At 44.8% G+C, this 19,207-nt stretch overlaps 2 protein-coding genes across 2 annotated transcripts in view; both read right to left on the reverse strand.

The window, feature by feature from the left end:
* Positions 1 to 10,148: 10,148 nt before the first annotated feature.
* LOC123149929 (SKP1-like protein 1) lies at positions 10,149 to 12,778 on the reverse strand. Its single transcript, XM_044569729.1, has 2 exons — positions 12,289 to 12,778; positions 10,149 to 10,505 (listed from the first exon to the last, which is right to left on the reverse strand). Exons 1-2 carry the CDS (start codon positions 12,643 to 12,645, stop codon positions 10,332 to 10,334), a joined length of 531 nt encoding a protein of 176 aa, XP_044425664.1. The 5' UTR covers positions 12,646 to 12,778; the 3' UTR covers positions 10,149 to 10,331.
* A 2,786-nt stretch (positions 12,779 to 15,564) lies between these two features.
* LOC123149928 (AT-hook motif nuclear-localized protein 9) overlaps positions 15,565 to 19,207 on the reverse strand; it is a gene marked incomplete in the record, with an annotated part of 4,295 nt that continues 652 nt past the window's right edge. The window contains 5 exon segments of the mRNA XM_044569728.1: positions 15,565 to 16,269; positions 16,382 to 16,543; positions 17,482 to 17,613; positions 18,755 to 18,822; positions 18,917 to 19,207. Coding sequence (XP_044425663.1) covers positions 15,976 to 16,269; positions 16,382 to 16,543; positions 17,482 to 17,613; positions 18,755 to 18,822; positions 18,917 to 19,207 — 947 coding nt within the window.

The following is a 19,207-nucleotide window of genomic DNA, read 5'->3' on the forward strand; positions in this document are numbered from 1 at the left end:
TAAAGGAGCCAGGGGGGAGGAGGTGGCCGGCCAAGGAGGGCGCGCCAAGGGGGGAGTCCTACTCCCACCGGGAGTAGGACTCCCTTCTTTCCTAGTTAGAGTAGGAGAAGGGGGAAGGAGGAGGAAGAGGGGAAGGAAAGGGGGGGCGCCGCCCCCCTCTCCTTGTCCTATTCGGACTAGGGAGGGGAGGGGGCGCGGCCCACCTCTTACCTCCTCTCCTCTTATCCCTTATGGCCCATGTAGGCCCAATAACCCCCGGGAGGGTTCCGGTAACCCCCCGGTACTCCGGTAAAATGCCGATTTCACCCGGAAGACTTCCAATGTCCAAACATAGGCTTCCAATATATCAATCTTTATGTCTCGACCATTCTGAGACTCCACGTCATGTCCGTGATCACATCCGGGACTCCGAACAAACTTCGGTACATCAAAACTTATAAACTCATAATAAAATTGTCATCGTAACGTTAAGCGTGCGGACCCTACGGGTTCGAGAACTATGTAGACATGACCTAGAACCATTCTCGGTCAATAACCAATAGCGGAACATGGATGCCCATATTGGTTCCTACATATTCTACGAAGATCTTTATCGGTCAAACCGCATAACAACATACGTTGTTCCCTTTGTCATCGGTATGTTACTTGCCCGAGATTCGATCGTCGGTATCCAATACCTAGTTCAATCTCGTTACCGGCAAGTCTCTTTACTCGTTCCGTAATACATCATCCCGCAACGAACTTATTAGTTGCAATGCTTGCAAGGCTTGTAGTGATGTGCATTACCGAGAGGGCCCTGAGATACCTCTCCGACAATCGGAGTGACAAAACCTAATCTCGAAATACGCCAACTCAACATGTACCTTCGGAGACACCTGTAGTACTCCTTTATAATCACACAGTTACGTTGTGACGTTTGGTAGTACCCAAAGTGTTCCTCCGATAAACGGGAGTTGCGTAATCTCATAGTTACAGGAACATGTATAAGTCATGAAGAAAGCAATAGCAATATACTAAACGATCAAGTGCTAGGCTAACGGAATGGGTCATGTCAATCACATCATTCTCCTAATGATGTGATCCCGTTAATCAAATGAAAACACATGTCTATGGTTAGGAAACACAACCATCTTTGATTAATGAGCTAGTCAAGTAGAGGCATACTAGTGACTATATGTTTGTCTATGTATTCACACATGTATCATGTTTCCGGTTAATACAATTCTAGCATGAATAATAAACATTTATCATGATATGAGGAAATAAATAATAACTTTATTATTGCCTCTAGGGAATATTTCCTTGAGTCTCCCACTTGCACTAGAGTCAATAATCTAGATTACATAGTAATGATTCTAACACCCATGGAGTCTTGGTGCTGATCATGTTTTGCTCGTGAGAGAGGCTTAGTCAATGGGTCTGCAACATTCAGATCCGTATGTATCTTGCAAATTTCTATGTCTCCCACTTGGACTTGGTCCCGGATGGAATTGAAGCATCTCTTAATGTGCTTGGTCCTCTTGTGAAATCTGGATTCCTTTGCCAAGGCAATTGCACCAGTATTGTCACAGAAGATCTTCATTGGTCCCGATGCACTAGGTATGACACCTAGATCGGAAATGAACTCCTTCATCCAGACTCCTTCATTTGCTGCTTCCGAAGCAGCTATGTACTCCGCTTCACATGTAGATCCCGCCACGACGCTTTGTTTAGAACTGCACCAACTTACAGCTCCACCGTTTAATAAAAATATGTATCCGGTTTGCGATTTAGAATCGTCCGGATCAGTGTCAAAGCTTGCATCAACGTAACCATTTACGACTAGCTCTTTGTCACCTCCATATACGAGAAACATATCCTTAGTCCTTTTCAGGTATTTCAGGATGTTCTTGACTGTTGTCCAGTGATCCACTCCTGGATTAATTTGGTACCTTCCTGCCAAGCTTATTGCTAAGCATACGTCAGGTCTGGTACACAGCATTGCATACATGATAGAGCCTATGGCTGAAGCATAGGGAACATCTTTCATTTTCTCTCTATCTTCTGCAGTGGTCGGGCATTGAGTCTGACTCAACTTCACACCTTGTAGCACAGGCAAGAACCCTTTCTTTTGCCTGATCCATTTTGAACTTTTTCAAAATTGTATCAAGGTATGTGCTTTGTGAAAGTCCTATTAAGCATCTTGATCTATCTCTATAAATCTTGATGCCTAATATGTAAGCAGCTTCACCGAGGTCTTTCATTGAAAAACTTTTATTCAAGTATCCCTTTATGCTATCCAGAAATTCTATATCATTTCCAATCAATAATATGTCATCTACATATAATATCAGAAATGCTACAGAGCTCCCACTCACTTTTTTGTAAATACAGGCTTCTCCAAAAGTCTCTATAAAACCATATGCTTTGATCACACTATCAAAACGTTTATTCCAACTCCGAGATGCTTGCACCAGTCCATAAATGGATCGCTGGAGCTTGCACACTTTGTTAGCACCTTTTGGATCAACAAAACCTTATGGTTGCATCATATACAACTCTTCTTCCAGAAATCCATTCAGAAATGCAGTTTTGACATCCATTTGCCAGATTTCATAATCATGAAATGCATCAATAGCTAACATGATTCGGACAGACTTAAGCATCGCTACGGGTGAGAAAGTCTCATCGTAGTCAACCCCTTGAACTTGTCGAAAAACTTTCGCAACAAGTCGAGCTTTATAGACAGTTACATTACCATCAGCGTCAGTCTTCTTCTTAAAGATCCATTTATTCTCAATGGCTTGCCGATCATCGGGCAAGTCAACCAAAGTCCATACTTTGTTCTCATACATGGATCCCATCTCAGATTTCATGGCCTCTAGCCATTTTGCGGAATCTGGATATCATCGCTTCCACATAGTTCGTAGGCTCATCATGGTCAAGTAACATGACTTCTAGAATAGGATTACCGTACCACTCTGGTGCGGATCTTACTGTAGTAGACCTACGAGGTTCAGTAGAAACTTGATCTTAAGTTTCATGATCAATATCATTAGCTTCCTCACTAATTGGTGTAGTTGTCACAGGAACCAGTTCTTGTGATGAACTACTTTCCAACAAGGGAGCAGATACAGTTATCTCATCAAGTTCTACTTTCCTCCCACTCACTTCTTTCGAGAGAAACTCCTTCTCTAGAAAGGATCCGATTTTAGCAACGAAAATCTTGCCCTCAGATCTGTGATAGAAGGTGTACCCAATGGTCTCTTTTGGGTATCCTATGAAGACACATTTCTCCGATTTGGGTTCGAGCTTATCTGGTTGAAGTTTCTTCACATAAGCATCGCAGCCCCAAACTTTAAGAAACGACAACTTTGGTTTCTTGCCAAACCACAGTTCATAAGGCGTCGTCTCAACGGATTTTGATGGTGCCCTATTTAATGTGAATGCGGTCGTCTCTAAAGCATAACCCCAAAACGATAGCGGTAAATCAGTAAGAGACATCATAGATCGCACCATATCTAGTAAAGTACGATTACGACGTTTGGACACACCATTTCGTTGTGGTGTTCCGGGTGGCATGAGTTGCGAAACTATTCCGTATTGTTTCAAGTGTAGAGCAAACTCGTAACTCAAATATTCTCCTCCATGATCAGATCGTACAAACTTTATTTTCTTGTTACGATGATTTTCCACTTCACTCTGAAATTCTTTGAACTTTTCAAATGTTTCAGACTTGTGTTTCATCAAGTAGATATACCCATATCTGCTCAAGTCATCTGTGAAGGTGAGAAAATAACGATACCCTCCGCGAGCCTCAACATTCATTGGACCACAAACATCAGTATGTATGATTTCCAACAAATCAGTTGCTCGCTCCATAGTTCTGGAGAACGGCGTTTTAGTCATCTTGCCCATAAGGCACGGTTCGCAAGTACCAAGTGATTCATAATCAAGTGATTCCAAAAGCCCATCAGTATGGAGTTTCTTCATGCGTTTTACACCGATATGACCTAAACGACAGTGCCACAAATAAGTTGCACTATCATTATCAACTCTGCATCTTTTGGTTTCAACACTATGAATATGTGTATCACTACTATCGAGATTTAATAAGAATAGACCACTCTTCAAGGGTGCATGACCATAAAAGATATTACTCATATAAATAGAACAACCATTATTCTCTGATTTAAATGAATAACCGTATCGCATCAAACAAGATCCAGATATAATGTTCATGCTTAACGCTGGCACCAAATAACAATTATTTAGGTCTAAAACTAATCCCGATGGTAGATGTAGAGGTAGCGTGCCGACCGCGATCACATCGACTTTGGAACCATTTCCCACGCGCATCGTGACCTCGTCCTTAGCCAATCTTCTCTTAATCCGTAGTCCCTGTTTCGAGTTGCAAATATTAGCAACAGAACCAGTATCAAATACCCAGGTGCTACTGCGAGCATTATAAGGTACACATCAATAACATGTATATCACATATACCTTTGTTCACTTTGCCATCCTTCTTATCCGCCAAATACTTGGGGCAGTTCCGCTTCCAGTGTCCAGTCTGCTTGCAGTAGAAGCACTCAGTTTCAGGCTTAGGTCCAGACTTGGGTTTCTTCTCTTGAGCAGCAACTTGTTTGCTGTTCTTCTTGAAGTTCCCCTTCTTCTTCCCTTTGCCCTTTTTCTTGAAACTGGTGGTCTTGTTAACCATCAACACTTGATGCTCCTTCTTGATTTCTACCTCCGCGGCCTTTAGCATTGCGAAGAGCTCCGGAATAGTCTTGTCCATCCCTTGCATATTATAGTTCATCATGAAGCTCTTGTAGCTTGGTGGCAGTGATTGGAGAATTCTGTCAATGACACTATCATCAGGAAGATTAACTCCCAGTTGAATCAAGTGATTATTATACCCAGACATTTTGAGTATGTGTTCACTGACAGAACTATTCTCCTCCATCTTGCAGCTATAGAACTTATTGGAGACTTCATATCTCTCAATCCGGGCATTTTCTTGAAATATTAACTTCAACTCCTGGAACATCTCATATGCTCCATGATGTTCAAAACGTCGTTGAAGACCCGGTTCTAAGCCGTAAAGCATGGCACACTGAACTATCGAATAGTCATCAGCTTTGCTCTGCCAGACGTTCTTAACGTCGTCAGTTGCATCAGCAGCAGGCCTGGCACCCAGCGGTGCTTCCAGGACGTAATTCTTCTGTGCAGCAATGAGGATAATCCTCAGGTTACGGACCCAGTCCGTGTAATTGCTACCATCATCTTTCAACTTTGCTTTCTCAAGGAACGCATTAAAATTCAACGGAACAACAGCACGAGCCATCTATCTACAACAAACATAGACAAGCAAAATACTATCAGGTACTAAGTTCATGATAAATTTAAGTTCAATTAATCATATTACTTAAGAACTCCCACTTAGACAGACATCTCTCTAGTCATCTAAGTGATCACGTGATCCAAATCAACTAAACCATGTCCGAGCATCACGTGAGATGGAGTAGTTTCAATGGTGAACATCACTATGTTGATCATATCTACTATATGATTCACGCTCGACCTTTCGGTCTCCGTGTTCCGAGGCCATATCTGTATATGCTAGGTTCGTCAAGTTTAACCCGAGTATTCCGCGTGTGCAACTGTTTTGCACCCGTTGTATTTGAATGTAGAGCCTATTACACCCGATCATCACGTGGTGTCTCAGCACCAAGAACTTTCGGAATGGTGCATACTCAAGGAGAACACTTCTTGATAATTAGTGAGAGATCATCTTAAAATGCTACCCTCAATCAAAGCAAGATAAGATGCATAAAGGATAAACATCACATGCAATCAATATAAGTGATATGATATGGCCATCATCATCTTGTGCTTGTGATCTCCATCTTCGAAGCACCGTCGTGATCACCATCGTCACCCGCGCGACACCTTGATCTCCATCGTAGCATCCTTGTCGTCTCTCCAATCTTATGCTTCCACGACTATCGCTACCGCTTAGTGATAAAGTAAAGCATTACAACGCGATTGCATTGCATACAATAAAGCGACAACCATATGGCTCCTGCCAGTTGCCGATAACTTCGGTTACAAAACATGATCATCTCATACAATAAAATATAGCATCACGTCTTGACCATATCACATCACAACATGCCCTGCAAAAACAAGTTAGACGTCCTCTACTTTGTTGTTGCAAATTTTATGTGGCTGCTACGGGCTTAGCAAGAACCGTTCTTACCTACGCATCAAAACCACAACGATAGTTCGTCAAGTTGGTGTTGTTTTAACCTTCGCAAGGACCGGGCGTAGCCACACTCGATTCAGCTAAAGTGAGAGAGACATACACCCGCCAGCCACCTTTAAGCACGAGTGCTCGTAACGGTGAAACCAGTCTCGCGTAAGCGTACGCGTAATATCGGTCCGGGCCGCTTCATCTCACAATACCGCTGAACCAAAATATGACATGCTGGTAAGCAGTATGACTTGTATCGCCCACAACTCACTTGTGTTCTACTCGTGCATATAACATCAATGCATAAAACCTGGCTCTGATACCACTGTTGGGGAACGTAGTAATTTCAAAAAATTTCCTACGCACACGCAAGATCATGGTGATGGCATAGCAACGAGAGGGGAGAGTGTTTGCCCACGTACCCTCGTGGACCATAAGCGGAAGCGTTAGCACAATGCGGTTGATGTAGTCGTACGTCTTCACGATCCGACCGATCCAAGCACCGAACGTACGGCACCTCCGAGTTCAGCACACGTTCAGCTCGATGACGATCCCCGGGCTCCGATCCAGCAAAGCTTCGGGATGAGTTCCGTCAGCACGACGGCGTTGTGATGATGATGATGTTCTACCAGCGCAGGGCTTCGCCTAAACTCCACGACGATATGACCGAGGTGGAATATGGTGGAGGGGGGCACCGCACACGGCTAAGGAACGATCCGTAGATCAACTTGTGTGTTCTAGGGTGCCCCCCCCCCCCGCCCCCGTATATAAAGGAGCCAGGGGGGAGGAGGCGGCCGGCCAAGGAGGGCACGCCAAGGTGGGAGTCCTACTCCCACCGGGAGTAGGACTCCCTTCTTTCCTAGTTAGAGTAGGAAAAGGGGGAAGGAGGAGGAAGAGGGGAAGGAAAGGGGGGGCGCCGCCCCCCTCTCCTTGTCCTATTCGGACTAGGAAGGGGAGGGGGCGCGGCTCACCTCTTGCCTCCTCTCCTCTTCTCCCTTATGGCCCATGTAGGCCCAATAACCCTCGGGAGGGTTCCGGTAACCCCCCGGTACTCCGGTAAAATGCCGATTTCACCCGGAACACTTCCGATGTCCAAACATAGGCTTCCAATATATCAATATTTATGTCTCAACCATTCTGAGACTCCTCGTCATGTCCGTGATCACATCTGGGACTCCGAACAAACTTCGGTACATCAAAACTTATAAACTCATAATAAAATTGTCATCGTAATGTTAAGCGTGCGGACCCTACGGGTTTGAGAACTATGTAGACATGACCTAGAACCATTCTTGGTCAATAACCAATAGCGGAACCTGGATGCCCATATTGGTTATTACATATTCTACGAAGATCTTTATCGGTCAAACCGCATAACAACATACGTTGTTCCCTTTGTCATCGGTATGTTACTTGCCTGAGATTCGACCGTCGGTATCCAATACCTAGTTCAATCTCATTACCGGAAAGTCTCTTTACTCGTTACGTAATGCATCATCCCGTAACCAACTCATTGGTCACATTGCTTGCAAGGCTTATAGTGATGTGCATTACCGAGAGGGCCCAGAGATACCTCTCCGACAATCGGAGTGACAAAACCTAATCTCGAAATACGCCAACTCAGCATGTACCTTCGGAGACACCTGTAGTACTCCTTTATAATCACCCAGTTACGTTGTGACGTTTGGTAGTACCCAAAGTGTTCCTCCGATAAACGGGAGTTGCATAATCTCATAGTTACAGGAACATGTATAAGTCATGAAGAAAGCAGTAGCAATATACTAAACGATCAAGTGCTAGGCTAACAGAATGGGTCATGTCAATCACATCATTCTCCTAATGATGTGATCCCATTAATCAAATGACAATACATGTCTATGGTTAGGAAACACAACCATCTTTGATTAATGAGCTAGTCAAGTAGAGGCATACTAGTGACTATATGTTTGTCTATGTATTCACACATGTATCATGTTTCCGGTTAATACAATTCTAGCATGAATAATAAACATTTATCATGATATGAGGAAATAAATAATAACTTTATTATTGCATCTATGGCATATTTCCTTCAAATAGTGACCGTTGCTACCGTGCACATGGTACGTAGAACGAGTCAAGACGTGGTGAGTCGAGTCGGTTGGTTGGTTGTGGATGAACAGTTCCCGGTGGGGGTTTGATGAACAGGACCCCGTGGTAGTAGGCTGTTGCCGCGGGATGAACAGGACCACAAGGAGGCCATCGCACCCTAGCCGGTTGGGGGTGGATGAACAGGACCCTCTGGAGCCTCTATGAATAGTAGCCGGTGGATGAATAGTAGCTGGTGGAGGCTGAAGGAGGTCGATGGTGGATGAATAGTAGCTCGTGGAGGCTGGGGCGCAGCAGTAGAAGGTGGATGAACAAGACCTCATTTTGACCGTAAGCGCTCCAATACAAGTCCGTTTCCTCCGTTTTATGGTACGCCACACCCCTCCCTATCAACAGGACCCCGTTTCGATTGTAGGCACTCGAATACAAGTCTGTTTCCTCCGTTTTGCGGTAGGCCAGACCCTTCCCGATGAACAGGACCCATTTCGACCGTACGTGGTCGAACAGAAGGCTCGTTTCCTTCGTTCTGTGGTACGCCAGACCTCGTTTTGGCTATTCCATCTAAGCCGGTTGGCTCCTAATGAACACAACATTCCATTGCCTCCCAATGAACACGACGCATTATGTTGCCTCCCGATGAACACGACACAGTTTCTCTGTTTCGGCCCAGCCGGTTGACTTCTGATGAACAGGACGTCGTTGCTGCCGTCCATTGCCTCTCCATGTACACGAGCCCTGGCCGTACGTATGCGCGAGTACACGTTCGAGACCCCACCCGTATGTACGTATGTGGATGTATTTTTTGGCATCTGGCTGTATGTACGTGTACGCTGTTTTGACTGGACTGCCTCAACTACTACCGCTCCTTACTCGGACATGGTTCATCGTGGCAAACAGACCGATCGACCGGTATGTACACAGACAACGCTACGTATGCTTCGACCAGGTGGGTTCCAGCTGTCGGGGGGCAAGGAGGCATTTCCTTGTGTGTGAATATATAGCTGGTGGGTCCCAGTGGTCAGAGGCGGAATAATATATTTTTTGCCCATAATAAGGAGTCACTTCCTTGGGAGCAAAGATGTTGTTGGTGGGTCCCAGCTGTCAGGAGCAGGCATAAGGAGGCACTTCCTTCCTTGCGAAGATATACGTGGTGGGTCCCAGCTTTCATGGGGAGGAATAATTTTTATTTTCGCGTAACAATGAGGCGGTTGCAGTGTGCGTCCATGGACCTGGTGCGTCCCCACTGTCAGCCTCTCCACGTATAATCCTCTTCCGATGACTCTCGTTTGATGACCATGTTGACCACGCCACGCCGAGCGCACCAAGGCGGTGGACAACGGCGAGGCCCCGGACGACAACGAGCCGGTGATGGGAAGACACGGCAGTGGAGTCGCAGACGGAGAGATGTACGAGGGTTAACTGATTCTGGTGCGGCGTGGTTCTCCAGTCAGTAGAGAATAACATCACTCGTTTATTCATTTAAATGGATTTTTTGTAAAGAAATTGTAAATATAATCCTAAAACCCTATATGTTTTAGTGTGGCCTTGCCATGGTCGTAAGTGGTTACCATAAAAATTTCAGGTCTTCTGAAATTAGTTTGATCCCTCAAATAATTTAAGCAACAACTTTTATTTTTCTTTTATTAGGATTGTAAAGAGAGAGGGGAAGAACAAGGACCGTCTCTTAAGTAACAAGAGCATCCATGCATCTTGATCGATGAAAAAAACACACATGAATAACCAACGAAGAAGCCCAAATCACATGGTGGAAATCAGTGAAAAAATAATGATAAGCAAGCAAAACATCAACTTGACAATAACTATTCATTTGACAAATGATAATTAATGACCACCATATTTTTTTTGCAAACATAACCACTGAATAAGTTCACCAACACCACCTTATAGACTCTTGGTTCATTACAACCATTATGACATAAACAAGCACACTGAAATGTAGACATGGGTAATACTAAGTGTTCATTACTTCAGCGCGGCCTAGATGTTCCTCTACTCAAAGGCCCACTGGATTTCCCTGCGGATCTTCTCCTCCTCCTCGGGTCTTAATTTCTCATTGATGTTGAAGATCTTGCGGATCTCCTCTGGCGTCTTTCCCGTGATCATGTCGGCGACGGTCTGGCAAGTCAGGTCTAGGAGCCCCCTGATGTTGAGGTGGTTCGCAGCCTGAGAGGGGGCAAAAGAGCAAAAGGGATAATGGTGTGTCAGAGGGAAGCATTGGTTTACAAAAACATGGATAATTACATATACCACCTACATAGATGTTTTTGAGACAAACTAAAACACAAAACAAGGTGTGCAATAATCAAAAGATATTCATTCAAAGACCATAACATGGGTTAACATAAATGGATTGATAGTCAAGAAAAGTTAACATAACTGTAACAAAATAGAGTGAGATCAGACACAGCAAGCACCACTTCTCAAAATGCATTGGCAATTGCATTCATCATCCAATAATTTGGATATCAACATATATGTCTAGTACACCACAATCATCAGTCAAGCAATGATATGCAGATGAACACATTCATAGCCAATATGGATCAATATAGTGGCATTTAAAAGATTTGCTCAGATGATAAAGGCAGCGATAACAATAAAGTTAGAAACATAGTTATCTATCATAGTAAAATCAAACCACAACACAAAACATGTGTTTAGGGGTCAGTAATATATGAAACTGGAATATGTATTGCAAGTGAAGATGCCACATATGAGATACAAATCTTATCTATGATAAAATAAGATAACTATAAGAAAAGAAACTAAAAGTAAATAGTGCTAAACTCTTGCAAACAAGATCAGGATTTTATAGTGGCCATGGGAAGTCCTGTGTGGTTTCACTTCAAACGATGGAAAGCATCATCACTTCTAACATGGACAGGCACAATGTATCATCTCGTGATTTAGCTACAAGGATGTAATGTTAATAGAACCACAATCAATACTCAACCAATGCTAGATAGAAGAAGGCATTCATAGATGACATGGATCAATAGTGGTATCTAAAAGATTAGTTGAGATCATAAATATTTGATACAAAGTTAGAAACATTAGCATGATCATGTGATTTAGCTATCACTATGTATACAGCAAAATAAATAGTAACTCGATGCTAGATAGAAGAAAAAGGCATTCATTGTTGACATATGGACCAGTAGTGAAACCTATAAGATAATAAAGACATAGATAGCAAAATTAGAAAGAAGTGTGTGATCTACAATGCATAATTACAAATATCAAAGTAGTAATGTATGATATTGGATTTATGTATTATAACTAAGGATGACACATGCGACATACCACCCTATCTATGATAAACCAACATAACTAAACAAATTCAGAGCAGATCTACTAAAGTCTAGCATACAAGATCATAATTTCACACTAGATATGGACATTCATGCATGGTTCAAATCTAGAAACAACAGTGACAAATATAGAAACATCAGACCATATATTGCTCTGTGTGGTCTGATGCTTCCGCAAGTTATTGAAAGAGAAACCACTCAATCATCATCCCATATATGTAATTTACAAACAAAATGATAGTGAATCTAATAATTTAAAATGTTTCTAGGTTATTCATATATAGTGAAGCATATTGGACCAGATGAACATGGAACTGTAAATTAATATAGCTCCCCAGATAATGCCCGAACCTAGCTATTAGGGTTAGTATGTATGGTCGGCCGCTTTCTACATCGCCAATAACAACTCTTTATGACCTAAACCTAATACATTGTGTAACCTAACCTAATCCAATCGAGTCAAATCTACCTTGATGAAGGTACGAGGACATATTCCAATCTATCCAAATCTCAATCAGACACAAGTAACAAGCCACACTAAACAAAAACGATGTTGATTCCATCAATGGGGGATAGTAAAACAATAGATCTAGAGAATGTCAAGGAACAAATCAAAGGATGGAAAGTAATCACACCAGTGCGAGGTCGAATATGGTGGCCGTGTCGACCTTGACGAAATTGGCGTCCCAGTTTTTGAGGTCCTCTGCGGGCGCCGCAGGCACAGCCGATGTAGCACCTAACGGCCTAGCTCCTCCTCCAAAATCAGATGTGTCGGTGGCCTTTGCTTGGACGTGTTTGTTGCAGTACTCAATGACCTTGGAGAGGATCTTTGAGTTGACATTGCGGAGCAACAAGCCGTTGTCAGTATATTCGTCCTCGATCATGTGCCGGATCATTTGCGACTCCATGGCCACCGCCTGCTCCACCTCAAACTCCTTACCGTCTGAACTCTTGAGCTTGATGATCTTGTTCTTGCCCTCTGCGGTCGCCATCGGGTGGATCGGAGCTAGGGTTGGGGTCGGAAAATTGGGGATCGAGGAAACCCTAACTAGAAGAGGAAACTCTAGCGGCGGCGGAAGAAAGGAGGAAAGATGGGGTGTTTTATTGCAGGGTTGATTGGGCTTTTGGGGAATTTATTTTGGGCCGATTGAGCAACGTTTGGATGGGTAGATATGTAGCTTATGGGCCTTAGAAAGAAACGAAGCCAAATAATACAAAACAAGATGAAATCAAACCAATTTTTTTACGAGTTCAAAGGGGTCAAACTACAAAATTCATATTTTCCAATTTGATAAGGACAACATTGGTATCTTCGGTTGGAACAACTTTACCACCTTCCCAGGACGTGGGCTCACATTATAAGTTGGCCCACATGACCAAAGTTTAATTTTTATTTATTGTTTTGCGAATCGACAGGCTTAACGCATGCCGAATGATTTTCTGTCAAACCAAAAACATGCAGAAAACAGTAACTGGCTCTAGGCATTGAATTTATAGTTCAGTTCGGAAAAATAATATAAATTGCTATAGGTGGTATTATAATAGCATGAGTCAATCAAAAATTATAGGTAAGTTTGAGACATATGAGTTATCGAGCAGAACATAGTACATACGCATATACCTTCACCCCTATGAACGATGCAAGATTCGTTGGGTACTTTCTGCCAGCTCATGGGGTACATATTTAATTTGTACACATATATTGTTTTTGCGGCTGCTTTGAGCCGCGGGAATTTTGTGGATATTACATGTTGATACATCAACCATCACCGAATTACTCTTATAAGGGATGCAATTACTCTTATAAAGAATGATGGAGTCCCGCCTCACGGCCACTCCACCGTCCAACCATGTTGGGTCGTTCCTCACCCCTATGAGCGTGGGGAGCCCCTGGTCTGGCACCTTTTCTTCGCCACTGCGTGCACATTTCGTGCAATGAGGGTGGTGTCTAAGACCAACTCCAATGCGCCGACGCGTTCTGTTCGTGCACGTCCGTTTGGATCAAAATAAACACAAACCGCGGCCCAATGTGCCGACGCAAACGGACGAGTGTTCGCTTTTTGTCTGCCCACGACTCATTTCAGACCAAGATTTGAGTCAGGTTTGCATCAGCACGGACATGACACGGACGCACGCGACGCCCGCCCTTGTCCTCCCCCCTAGCCCGTCATTTGGTGGCACATTGGCAGTTTCCCTCCTCTTCTGTCCAAAGCTAAGACACCCGGGCACCCCGCCTTCACCGTTGTCGGCCAGTTCCGGCCGGTTGGGCATTGCCCAGGCCGCCGCCTGCACCCACAAACCTCCCCCGGCAACACGCCGCTCCTGACGGGTACCCTTGCCGGCGAGCCAGGCCTAGTTTCACCGCCGTCGTAGCACCCCCACCCCCACCCCACGACCATGCCACCACCCTCACCTTCGACGCCGCCGGCAACGCTCCAATCCTGCCTTCCTCGATCGACGTTCGCTTCCACGGTCGCCGCCACGCCGACAGGCCTGCTGCCTGGTCTGGAAGAGGCGCGGGGTTCTTCGGCGGCCGGCTTCTTCAACCACGTCTGCGAGGTGTTGGACGTTTCGCCCGCAAGGTACAAATGGATAGTGGAGACGAATACTTTTTCGACAACTTCATTTGCGATTTGGATGATTCATCATTGGACGATGAGGAGTTTGTGGTTGCTACTTTGGTTGTCAACGACCACATTGCTAGGCAGTGGCTGATGTTTAGGGGCTCAATCTCGGGCCATGCTCCGGCGTTGAATCGCAATAGAGAGAGCGGCCTTTGCCTACTCTGGGAAGACTACTTCAAGTCCTCTTCCCCACTCTTCAAACACAAGCTATTCCGGTGTCGCTTCCGGATGGCTAGACATGTGTTCTCGTATTCATGAGGGGTTGTGGCATACGATGATCATTTCATATGCAAGGAGGATGCCCCTGGGAGAGGTTGGCTTCTCCTCTTATCAGAAATGCACTACAACTATCCGGGTGCTTGCATACGAAATACCATGTGATCTGATTGATGAGTATGTCCGCATGAGTAAGGCCACGTGCCTAGAATCCTTGTACAGGTTCTGCAAGATTGTGCTAGTGGTGTTTGGCCGGGAGTACTTGAGAGAGCCAACTGTTGCACCAGGTTGTTGGCGATCAATGCATATAGGGGGTTTCCGGGGATGCTTGGTAGCACACAGATTGTAAACACTGCTAGTGAAAGAATTGTCCATCTGCTTGGCGGGGCAGTGTAGAGGTCATGTGAAAGTTTGCAATGTCATACTTGAGGCCGTGCTTCACAAGATCTTTGGATTTGGCACTCTTTTTTCAGCACGGCCGGCTCTCACAATGACATCAACATGCTTCAGTGTTCTCAAGTGTTTGGAAGGCTTGCAGAAGCAAACTGTCCAGAAGTCAATATTGAGATCAGTGGTCACCACTATAACAAAGGATACTACCTAGCTGATGGTATTTATCCTCAGTGCATTACTCTTGTGAAAACAATCCACAATCCCCAACCCGGTAGGAGAGAAGAGGCAGTGATTTGCCCAAGCATAAGAGAGTGCTATGAAGGATGTGGAGCGTGATTTTGGTGTTCTTCAATCTCAATGAGGCATCATTCAATATCCTGATAGAACTTAGCACCAAAAAGTTGTGGGAAGCGATGAGTGCTAGTGTGATCATGCACAACATGGTTATAGAGGATGAGCACGAGGATGAAATCTTCGACCATGGGTTTCAATATTAAGGTGAAAATGTTGTGCCTGAGCATGGAGGAGCAGCAACGTTTGCATAGTTCACTCAACTTTATCAAGAAATGTGTAATTGGCATATGACATTATATAAGAACCCAAATCAATCAACTTCTCCGCAAGCAACTCAAAGAGAAGAAAAAGAAAAAGAAGACAACGAGGAGGAAGAGACCAACATAATAAGAAGGAAAAGAAGGAAGCAACGGGGATGCAAACACAAGAAGAGAAAGGACAACAAAACTGTCAAAGTCTGTCTGTCTGCAACCAAGAAAAAGACTAGCTACAAGTTGCTCATTGCTGCTGCCTATAACTACATCATACCATACCATACCAGACCAGACCATCAACCAACAACCGAATCCACTATTTCCATCATAGATCCGCCCGACCGACCGGCGCCAACATCTTCGGTTAAACTGATCATACTCGACGACGACATTCATTATACTAACTAGACTTCTTCTTAAACCCACGCAGGAGAGGAACACAACCAACCCAACCAAACCCTAGAATCATCCATCCATCATCCACTAGCTAAGCTAGCCTAGGCTCAACTTCCGCCGTACCAAACTAAACAGTCTACATCATTCACTCCCGGATCGAGTTGATGTCGATGCCGCAGGACCGCGACTCCATCTGCCGCATCATGCCCGTCCACCCGCTCATCATCCCGTCCGACGGCAGCTCCTCCTCTCCGCGGGGCATCGGCATCAGCGGCGAAGGGCCCTCTTCCTCCGCCTCGCCTCCAACTCCGACTCCGTCTCCGCCACTGCCCCCGTTGGCATCGCCGGTCTGTTCTTCCTCCGCTGCAGTAGACTCCTGCCCGGCCTTGCCCTTCCTGCTCTTCTTCGACCCCGCGTACATGAAGCTCCCCACAATCACCTGCACCAACACGCACAATCACCTGATCATTCATTTCTGGAACACAACAGACCAAGGATGAATTAATGAAATGCTGATGTTTCAGTGAAAGAAAAAAGAAGCGAGTGGTCACCTGAACTGTCCCGGCTGCTGTCAGGACTCCACCAACGCTTCCTCCAATCACCCTGTGATCAGCGCCACACAGCGCTATGCATAGCCCTCCGTTTCGTGTGCGTGTAACACCGTCATCTATCACCAGGTATGATCCAGAGAGGCACAGGATTTCGAATCGACCCTGTCAAAGGTAATAGTGGGCAGGCAAAAATTGTTACGGTGTTGTCCGTGACTGGTGTTATAACTTATAAGTGCAGCATTTCTTGGCAAAATAGAATAAATATTAATGATTCCCTATTCATCAGCAATGCACCTAGGAACTGCAAACTTGAAGAAATACCTCCTGTCCTAGGTTGCTAACAACATATCATGACTTCATTTGACGACAAAGGACAGAAGTAGTCAGGTTTACTTCTACCAAGACAATAGATCAACAACGTATACATCAAAGATGCAGCTCCTAAATATGAAATAACCGGAAGGAGGGCATTAAGATGGCAAGTAATAGAGAAAAATACTGACATTACTGCCAGTTACCAGAAGGAGAGCACTAAGATGACAGCGCACACATCAAAAACTGCCAGTAACAAAGCATAATGGGCCATGCCACATATATGGTTAATAGGTTCACAGGCATTACCAGGACCCAACCCAGCTGCCTTAAGGCTTTTATCCAGATTTCACAGGATGAATCTATGACATGACAAATAAAAACAAAGGCTGGTTCTTTGATGTAGGATGTTGTATACATGCTATCCTGCTCATGTTCGAAAATGAGAAGACATCTTGTATCAAATTTTACCAACAGAAAGATATAAGGCTTCTAGGAGAAGTCAAGATGTAATTGCAGTTCTTTTTGTAGCTTATTACTGGTTCCATTCTACCACAGCATATCACCTCATATGGTTAGGTTCTAAACCTGATGGGCTCTGATAAAAACATTCCAGTTCTAGCGTCCATTGTGAAACCAAATTCTGTAAGCAACTGGTAAAAGTTTGCAGGTAACAAAACAGATAACTTGGAATATTTTGAGCACAGCTTTTGTTAAACAAGAATAAAATACAAGGCAGATAGATATCAGTCTCTGGGCCACTGGTACAAACAACCATGAGAACATACCTCATATTTAACTACACTGCCAGAACCTGCATCCTGATGAAGGGTTGCTGTGGAGACAGCCCCTGATGCTGACATGATGCAGACCGCCCTTGGGCCCTGTTGCGAGAAGGACATTATCCTGGCTGCGACATCCTGCACAAATAGGCACAGACACACTATAACTGTAAGTCATGCAACAGAATTTGCACAATGCATAGAAAACTAAATTATTTAACACTTTGCTATACTTCAGAAAGACGACCGAAGGGACATGAGTACATTTAAGTACATTTAAGCCAGCATGGACCATGTGGAACCAGATTCAAGGGTTACCATATATAATGGCTGAGGGACAATAGTTTCAATAGTTGCTGACATGAAACCAGGCTTCAACGGTAATAAAAAGAGCATTGCTGATCATTTGGTTAAGCAACAACACCCATACATCTGGTGTGGCAACAAAAGCTTTAGAAACCAAACATAACATGCTTAGGTGTGGATCCGTGGAACAAGTTATGGGTAGAGTTACTGCTTTCACACATCCTGTGGCGTGTGGTTTTGTAGCACAACATGTCTTAAGTTCCTAACCACGTCCAATAGAATAAAAAAGGCAAGGGTCTTATTTATAGGAAGTGAAACATTTAGATAGAAACAGCTTGGAAAACAGAGCAAGAGATCATATTAGTCTCCTTTCAGTTAAAGATTGCCACCATCGGTTCAACATCAGCATGTGGTCTTCCTTTTTCCTTTTTAATAATTCAGAACGTGCAGCACGGCTCTCGTAATACAACTGAAGATCAACTCCCTCAAGATTGCTTGAGTGACCAAACCCGAAAGCTGCGCTAGCTTAACATGTGCCGGCATCAAAAGCGGGCTTTTTTGTTGTGCAGAACAAGAAGGGGGAAAGCAACACCCATTCTAAAGCACAGAAAGTAAACATTGTCACATCACAATAAATGATAAATCTGCCTTGTCAGCGCAAACAAAAAGGGCATCCTTCTCAGCAAGATCTGTATCTATTATTTATCGGTTTATTTCAGGCAGGAAACAGCAGCTACTTTAGAAACCCGTGTCTTTTTGATCCACGGGGTCCAAATCTGGCGAATTTTGCTAGAAAGGCGACGCGCTTTTTGCAAAAGTGCAGAGCAACTTAATATAAGCACATAAAGAAGAAACTGCATTGAACTTTGGCATGAGACTGGAATGTTCCATTGTTAAGAGGAGCAATCAATCAAATTATGTTGGCAACCAACCACATCGTCAGTACATATAAATGTGGGGGATAGATACGGACCTCTCCTGATGGGATGATGATGACATGGGGGGTGAACCCGGTGCCGACGGTGCCGAGGAAAGATTTCCCTGCGAAATAAGAAGACAACAAAACTGTCATCTTGAAGCCAGGGGAATGCTCTGTTTTCGTTTCCATGTGAGTGGCAAAAGATTGATTGCTTACCGAGGGAGGCGAGCTGCTGCATCTTGCCGGAGCCGGGGGGCCGGCCGCGGCGCTTCTCGGAGGAGGGCCCGCCGCCGGAGCCGGGCGTGACGGGGACGATGGCGGTGCAGGGGGAGGGGGCCGCCGGCGAGGGGGACGGCGCGACGGGGCCGGAGCCGTCGGGCTTGTACTTGCGGGGGCGGCCGCGCTTCTTCCTGCCGAGGTCGTCGGCGGCGGCGGGCGGGGAGGGGCCCATGGGGGCGTGGGGAATGTGGGGGTCGGGGCCCATGGGGAAGGAGAAGACGTCGAGCG

The sequence above is a fragment of the Triticum aestivum genome, chromosome 7A (assembly GCF_018294505.1).
Source record: "Triticum aestivum cultivar Chinese Spring chromosome 7A, IWGSC CS RefSeq v2.1, whole genome shotgun sequence".
In the NCBI taxonomy this organism is placed as follows: Eukaryota; Viridiplantae; Streptophyta; class Magnoliopsida; order Poales; family Poaceae; genus Triticum; species Triticum aestivum.